The 8,608-nt window shown below is 41.7% G+C and overlaps 1 protein-coding gene across 4 annotated transcripts; it reads right to left on the reverse strand.

Annotated features, from left to right (window-relative positions):
- Positions 1–1,614: 1,614 nt before the first annotated feature.
- Positions 1,615–3,628, reverse strand: LOC100061670 (spindlin-2). 4 transcript variants are annotated; one of them, XM_023633436.2, is made up of 2 exons: positions 3,174–3,628; positions 1,615–2,580 (listed from the first exon to the last, which is right to left on the reverse strand). In XM_023633436.2, the coding sequence occupies exon 2, from the start codon at positions 2,556–2,558 to the stop codon at positions 1,782–1,784; it is 777 nt and encodes a 258-aa protein (XP_023489204.1). In that variant the 5' UTR covers positions 2,559–2,580; positions 3,174–3,628; the 3' UTR covers positions 1,615–1,781. The 4 variants fall into 4 exon arrangements, with proteins under 4 accessions (XP_023489204.1, XP_023489202.1, XP_023489203.1 ...); XM_023633434.2 differs by having other exon boundaries at positions 1,615–2,560; positions 3,174–3,618; XM_023633435.2 differs by having other exon boundaries at positions 1,615–2,560; positions 3,354–3,584.
- Between the last annotated feature and the right edge of the window lie 4,980 nt (positions 3,629–8,608).

Raw genomic sequence — 8,608 nt, forward strand, 5'->3', positions numbered from 1 at the left:
AGGGAACTTCCACAGCAGGACGGGGGAAAGGCAACGGGGATAGAAGAGAAGGACACAGACTTATGTCTGGACACCCTATCTCTGAGGGACTTTATGGGGGTTATCGCACCCTCTCCCCACCAACCACCACCCCTCTGCATGGCACTATACAGCCGAAGGAGTTAGTTATACAGAGTCACAACTCCCAGCCCAACTGTCCCATGCCATCTATCTCACCTGGAAACAGAGGTGCACAAACTTCCATCACAGCTCCCTGTGTGCTTGGGGTGGGCAAGACTGGCCAGGAGGTACCTGTGAAGGGTGGTCAGTAGCCACCAGCTTTGTCAGGGTATAGCCAAGATGGGGCTTCTGGAGGCAGCAGACCTCCATTTGGTGGAGCGCTTGGTGGAGCCACCTGTGGTTTCAGGCAGCTGCTGAGAGAGGCATGCACTGTCAAGTGCTCCCCATGCCCTGGAGAGAAACATTCTCTGATGCCCCTCTTCTATAGGGAAGAACAAGGTACAGTCCAGCAGGAGGAAGAACTGCGAGGGGACTGCTGTACCTGGGGTCAGCAAGCTTCCATTTTTCTGGATAAAATACTTTCCAAATGCAAGGTGGCACATCTCTTCAAGTCCTGAGTGCCCCACTGACCCATTCCCCCCAAGAATTGTTCATCCAGTGTAGGGGAAACAAACCAAGGCCTTCAGGTCCAAGATTTACTGCACTGGGTCTTCTGGGAAATGTGAGAAGGCGACCCACAGCCCTGTGCTTATGGGGTGCCATGTTAATGTGTTTAGGCTGAGGGTTGGGGTTCGGCTTGGCAGGTGTGGCGCAACTCCCCGAAATAAGAAAAGCCTTTCAGGTATAAACTTGGCTTCTGCTTAACTATGGAGTCATTCCTGTCACACCACCCTTCTAGGGAACCACCAGTCCATCTGGCTTCTTGAAAGTTGCCACATCCTTTCCGCACAGAGCCAGGGAGGGCATCATGGATACTGCCAGAAGTTCAACTTTTTCCTGGGGCCTTCCTATCTCTCATGGGCCCCAGTCCCTATACCTCTTTTTCTGTATTCTCACTTCCTTTGTCAGCCTTTCTTCTTAGAATTCTTCCTTCCTCAGTGTCCCTCCCCTTCTGGCCCCTCACTCATGCATAGACCCTCCCTGTGAGTATCCTTTAGCTTCTCCCCAGATCCCTGCCAACTTTGTCTTTCTCTCCCTTGCTCTGGACCTCTTCTAAGCTTCCTTGTGTCCATCTCTACTCAATTTATTCTGTCTGTCTTCCTCTAGGCCCCAAGATCTCACTCTCCCTCTGTTATTCTTCAACCCCTCCCAGGTGGGTGCCTCCCTCTCTTAAGTCATCCCTCCCCCCCAGGGATGGGGGTAGGGAGGGCCCCTCCCCACCTCTTCCTAAGCAGTCATCTCCCCTTCTCCCTTCCCCTACAGTCCATCTCTAGTTCCTTCTCCTTCCCCCTCCCTAGACCAGACCAGCTAAGTCCTCTTCCATTTTTAGATGGCTGACTATGATACTCACTGACCTTATTCACAGCCTGAATTTACAGCTGTTCCTTCCTTCATGCCCCATCTGCCAAACACACCCAATCTTTTCAACATGACAAAGTCCTGACACACAGCATGTCATGTCCACATACACTTGTATTTTTCAGAACAAAACAACAGTTAGGCGGGCAAAGATGCTGAATTAACAGGGACCCTTGAGCTTTCGGTACACTGAAAAGCAACATTATTTTGCATGTTTATAAAGTATACACTTTCCACAAATGTGGCAAGGTTTACCCAAACAGTTAGGACTTTTTCACCAAATCATAGACATAGATATGGAAATCATCATCAAACTTGATGAAATACACAGATGGTTTAGCTTTGACTTGGTGAATGACTTTACCTGTCCTTTTGGAGCCATCTTCTTTGGTATATTCCACATGTTTACCTATCAGGCCATCTATAACTCCTTCTGGCTCCCTCTCTGCTGGAGGAGACTCACTGGACTCTGGCATAATACGGAGGTCTCCTTCTTTATAATCGTCTAGAAGCTGGTACATGTACAAGACAGGATCTTTCTCATAGGTAATATAAAACCAGGCTTTCATGATAGGTGCTTGGGCTAAGACCATCCCTCTCCATTCATCCTTAGAACCATGTTCACCCTCAAACATATGTTCCACAGCTTTACCAATTATGGTATTTGCAAGGCGTACATCTCTAACTCGAGAAAATGGCACCTTATCAGGAAGGATTTTAAGTTTCAAAATCCTTTCATCTCTGTGAAGTTCCAGTCCATAGACACAGTCAATTCCATCATATTTCACCAGATAAAGAGAGGGATTTATAGGCACCTGATCCAGAACGGTTCCTTTCCACTGGGTGATGGGCTCATCACCTTCCTTCCATCCGTGTGAAATTCTGCAGCCCACGATGTTTCTGCTGGCCTGGGATGAAGGTCTGCACCTCTGCTTCTTTTGAGAGTTCTTTTTCTTCCTCATATTTGCCGATCGGGTGTGATGATCGACAGCTTCCCTGGTTTGCTGCCCTGCAGCTGTCTTTTTGTGAGGGGTCTTCATACCTGCAGTGGGAGGAAACAAGCTAGGGAGAAACATTTAGTGTATTATAGCGTGAGATTTTTTTTCTCTGTATTGCAAAGTCCCTGGGCACCAGGTACTTTGCTAACCAAGTTATTCAGATGTGTCCAGCCGGAATACTGGATATCAAGACACTATTGGATGCTTGTCTGCAGTGCCCTCCCTCCAGGCTCCTTTGGCTGTGCTGTAGGGTTAGAGAGGTGGTTGTGGTGGTTGAGGCCCCAACAAGAGAGAGCAGGCTCCTTTGCATAATGTCTGATCCTGTGTTGCCATCCTAGCATCCCCACACCAAAGACAAATATTTACCATTGCTTACCCCAATCCATCTCTCCATTTCCAACAATATAGTCCCCTTGTCCCCTGACCACTGCCATCTGCTCTTCATCCCTTTTGCCTCCCATCCTCACGTCTTCTGCGTGGTATTCGCCGCTCCTTTGCGTCTCTTCTCGGTCATCCCCTTGTTCACGCTGGGCGCCCACAACAAACCTATTTCCCTTCTGGCTACCTTTGTACACCATCCAGGTGCTCTTTGGCTCCCCCTCTCCCAGTCCACAAATCACCCTTCTCAGTTTCCCTCATCTCCCATCCAGCACTTACCCCAATTTTCCCGCCTTGCACCCACCGACCCCGTCCTCCGGTTTTCTAGGCCCGCGCCCACCTCCCCAAGGCCAGGGATCGCGGGCCTCACGTGCCCAAATTGGACACCTTGCTGCTGTCTCCGCTGTGAGCCTTTGGTGAAAGAGGATAAGCAGCCAAGGAATTGGGTGCTTGTAAGACCTGGGAGGGCAGGATCCGTAGGCGAGGAGCGTGTGTTGGAGTGCGGCGGGGCAGGCGAAGAGGATGGCGGTTGTGTCTCCAGCGCTCGGCTCGCGGGCCCTCCGCCTCCCTGTCGGCGGCAGCGGCGCCTCCGCCACATTGGGCTCCCACCAGCCGCTGTCGCCGCCGCAGTCTCCTCCCTCTTTCCGTAGCGCAGCTTCCTGCCAGGAAACAGGCCTCCCCTTCCTGCCAAGCAGCCCGCGGCCCACCCTTTCCCCAGTTCTCACACCCAGCACTGCCCTGGGCCGGGAAGGCTTTCGTAGGCTCCTGGTCCCGCCCCGCCTCTTTCCAAAATCAGGAGCAGCCGGGCCCACAACCCTTCTCTCCAACCACCTAGCGTTCCCTCCCAGACTCCCCACCCCCACCTCAGTGCCCCTGCCCCTTCTGCTTTCCGTCTTCTAAGAATTTGCTGTTCTCTTTGCCAGGTGCCCTTCTGGAGTTATTCTTTATATAGAGAACCCTGTTTTTCCCGTCATTTAAGGGGATTTGAGGTAGGATGAGAGAAATGCGCTGGTGCTCAACCTGCCATCTTGACCTAATCTGTAGGTAATTTTTACTGTATGGTCGTTCCCAGACTTTACTTCTTGGAGATAATTTTTTCTTTTTCCTGTTTTTCACCGATTGCGAAAGAAATGCATGCACAATGTGGACAATGTGTAAAATCTAGAAAATTTACTCGAAAATAATCTACCCTAAATTCACTTCTCATTTCCCAGTGCTTGCAGCAAAATATCAATACTTGTTATTTCCTTCACTTTTTTCTAATCTCTTAGAAATCTGGGATTATTTTGCAAATTCAGTTGTTAAAAAAATCTTCCTGAAATCATTTTCCGATATTTTGAAAATACAGTAGAAATAACAATAATGGAAATACTAAATACTCTCCGTTCAAAATTAATTTTACTTATTTTTATTGAGGCATTTAAAAGTAGAAATAAAATATTACCAATAAAACGTAATTATTTTTTCCTCTAGCTCTGATCCTATTTCCTTCCCCCTAACACTGTCGCTCAATTTTTGTGTATCTTTAACAATATGTTTATATATATAATTATATAAATATATATTTATATTTACAAATGGATACTATGCATTTTTTGTCTCATATTTACTTTTTAAGTGTGCACTACGAAGGATCATTACTTCATACCGTGGGGCAAAAAGAATAATTCTCTTTCAATGGCCCACAGTTGACATTTCTGGGAGATGGCCCTGGGTCGTTATGACCCAGGTGTATATACTGTGCAACTAACAAGAATATGACATCTCTACACTTTGTAAAACTAACCAATATGTACTTCATTAAACAATCTTATTTAGCACTTTTTTTAACTATATAAATCCACTGTTACAGATATTCAAGATAGTGTTTTGTTTTTTCTTAATGGTTATATTGTCAGCAAGCCTCAAATAGAATTATGATATGTCTCATAATGTAACTTGGCTGAGATTTATTTTAAATGTTTTATCACATGTATGCTATTTTTCTGCATCTTGCTTTTGCTACTCAATATTTTGATTTTTAAATTTCTCTGTGTTGTATCTCTAACATTCCTTGTTACCTTCATACTTTATTGCAGAGTATACATATATGACATTTTTGTCATCTATTGAACAATATATTCAAACATCCATTCTGCCCTTGACGATCATTTTGGTTCATTTCAATATTTCATTATTACAAACAATGCTACAATGAACATTATATATTTTCAACAAGTACAGTATATCTTCCTGTACTTGTTCCAGAGTTTCTGCAGTGTATACACTAGAAGAAGAAATATTGATGTATGTATAAGCACTTCAAAGTTCCCAAATGGTGCCAAATTGCTGCATTAATTAACTGTGCTAAGTTATGGTATAATCAGCATAATAGGTATTCCATTTTCTCTACATCCTAGTCACCTTTTTATATTTTCATATTTTTAGTGTATGCCAAACTAGTCAGTGAGGAATGGCAGCTCGTTGTTTTAGTTTACAGTTTTCTGATTATTACTGAGTTTAAACTTATTTTCCTGCGTTTTTTGACCATTCAGTATTCCTATCATATGAGTTTCTCGTCACATATTTTTGAATTGTTTACATATTTTTTCATTCATGTAAACATTGATGACTCTAAAGTTAGTCAGTTTCACATATTCTATATAAAATTTTGTATTTACACATAAAATATTGGAATCCCTTCCCTTTTTAAATGATTAGAATACTGCAAATAAATATTTACAAGCATTCACAATCACAGTTGTTTACTCCTCTGATTGTTATCCTTGTTATGAACTTGTTGTTTTGCCTTTTCTACTTATGTACCCATAGAAAATATATTTTGCATATCAGTGTATGTGACATAATATTAATTTTGAAACGCACTTTTATTTTGTATGCTAATAAAAAATGACCACCAATTAAACTGTGATAAGCCGTGAAGTGTAAGATATATAACACATTTAGAGATGTTAAAATGTGAAAAACTAAAATAAAGGAAAAAATAAAGAAAGTAAATGGGTATAATAGAATGCTACTCTTTTCTCTAAAAACATATTTGAAAATTTTTTCTTAAATTAGATGAAGTATGGCATTATTGGTAATTTCTTTTTTTGGAAGGAAGATTGGACTTGAACTAACATCTGTAGCCAATCTTCTTTTTGCTTGAGGAAGATTGTCGCTGAGCTAACATCTGTGCCAATTTTCCTCTATTTTCTATGTGGGACGCTGCCACAGCATGGCTTGATGAGTGCTGTGTAGGTCTGCACCCTGGATCTTAACCTGCAAACCCTGGGCTGCTGAAGTGGAACGTGTGAACTTAACCACTATACCACTGGGCCAGCCCTTATAGGTGAATTTTTTAAAAAATAAGATGTGTCATGTTTCTTCTGTTTTCTACAACTTGCTTATTTTTGCATCAAGCAGTATGTTTTTGGGTTATATCAGCATAAAAACATGTGAATTTTTCCATCTCAAAAACACCCTCCTTCTGATTCCACTTACATTTCCAGCTACCACCTCATTTTTCTACTCCCTTTTGCAATGAAACTCCTTGAAGGAATTGCCTATTCATTGTCTTCAATTTTTTCCTCCCATTGTCTCTAAAACGTACTCCTACTGTACTCTGGTTGCCCCGCCCGCTTCCCCACCACTCCATGAAAACTGCTCTTCTTAAGGTCATCTGTGATGTCCAATTTTCATTTATTAATCTCCGTCTAACTTTATCAGCAGCCTTTGGTCATCTCATCTTCCTTAAAAAACTTCTCTATTTGACACTCAGGATCCCACACTCTCCATGTTTTTCTGGGAACTCACTGGCTATTGCTTAGCCTGTTTTTATTCACTCTTCATTATCACTCCCATATCCTAACGTTTTATCTCAGGGCTCAGTTGATAGACATCTTTTCTAAGCTCTTTCCTTTGGTAATCTCATGCAGGCTCATGGCTTTAAATGTCATCTATAAGTTGAAAAGTCTCAAATTTATATCTCTGGTCTGACTTCTCTCTGTACTTCAGACTTGTAAGTCCAGTTACCTACTTGACATCTCTGTGGGGCTGTCTAAACAAAGTCAGTATACTAGAACTGAGATTCTTATATTTCCCCTAAAACCTGCTTCACCCACAGACCTACCTCTCCGTCACAGTAGATGGCAAATTCATCTTCCCATTTGCTCAGGCTATAGACTTAATGTCATTCTTTCTCACAGCCTATGTCTAATTCATCATCACTATGTTGCCGCTACTTTCAAAATTTATCCAAAATCTAACCATTTTCATCAAACTAGCACCACCTTAATTTGAGTCATCATTCCATAACTAGTTCATTGCAAAGGACTCTTTACTAGACTGATTGCTTGCACTCTTGTTCCTTTATAGTCTGATCTCATATATCGGTGAAAACCTACAATGGCTCCCCATTTCACTCAAAGAAAAAGGCAAAGTACTTGTAGTTTCTTATAAGACTATATATGATCCATCCTTTTTGCCCCTACTCCATTATCTTTCTGATATCATCATCTACTACTCTGGCTCATAACATTGACGTATATAAAATTTCTGTGTTCATAGATCAGATAGGTTGAATATCAGCAATTCCAGATGGTTCGACATATCATCCAATTGTGCTCCTTGTACACTGGCATCATTGGTGCTCCTTGAACAAGCAACATGTTCTTCCACCTCCAGGTCTTTGCACTTGCATTCCTTCTTATTGAATATTCTTATTCATTATCTTCAGTTTTATGCTCCTCATATTCAAAATGAGGGCTACCTTGAAGACTTCATTTAAAATCACTACCTCAATGCTCCCAATCTTCATCTTGCTCAACTCTTATGCACATTACTTGTGTTAATCAGTGTATGCTTACTTCTTTTACAAATACTATCTGAGCCTTAAATAAAAAGTGTAAAATAAAAGAAGATATTTCTCACACATGAAACAGTTCAATGCAGGTGTTTCTGGTCAGTGGGCAGATTTCCTAGAAGTGGTAATTCAGGGAAGAAGTCACTTGATCTCATCAAACCTCATCCATTTTTTGTGACTTCCTGGTCCTCAGCCAAATTCTCTCCATCCAACTGGCCAAGAATTGAAGAAAGAGAGAGATAGGAGAGGTTTTCTAGAGAAATGCTGTCTAATAGAAATATTAAGATGAGTTCTAGGCTGAAGAGAGCCAAGAATACTCAATGGAAAAAAGACAGTCTCTTCAATAAATGGTTCTGGGAAAACTGGATATTCACATGCAAAAGAATAAATCTGAACCCCTATCTTACACTATTTATAAAAATTAATTTGAAATGGATAAAAGGCTTAAATGTGAGACCTGAAACCACAAAATTCCTGCAAGAAAATGTAAGGAAAAAACTCCTTGACATCAGTCTTTGCAATGATTTTATGGATACGACACCCAAAGCACAAACAACAAAAGCAAAAATCAAGTGGGACTAAATCAAACTAAAAATCTCCCACACAGAAAAATTAACAATCAACAAAATAAAAGGCAACACACAGAGTGAAAGAAAATATTTTCAAGCCCCATAGCTGGTAACAGGTTAATCTCCAAAATATATAAGTAACTTATACAACTCAATAGTCAAAAACCAAAAAATCCAATTAATAAATGGGCAAAAAAAGGACATTTTTCCAAATAAGATATTCAAGTGGCCAATGGGTCCATGAAAAGCTAGTCAACGTCACTAATCATTAGGGAAATGCAAATCAAAAGCGCAATGAGATA

Source organism: Equus caballus, chromosome X, assembly GCF_041296265.1.
Source record: "Equus caballus isolate H_3958 breed thoroughbred chromosome X, TB-T2T, whole genome shotgun sequence".
In the NCBI taxonomy this organism is placed as follows: Eukaryota; Metazoa; Chordata; class Mammalia; order Perissodactyla; family Equidae; genus Equus; species Equus caballus.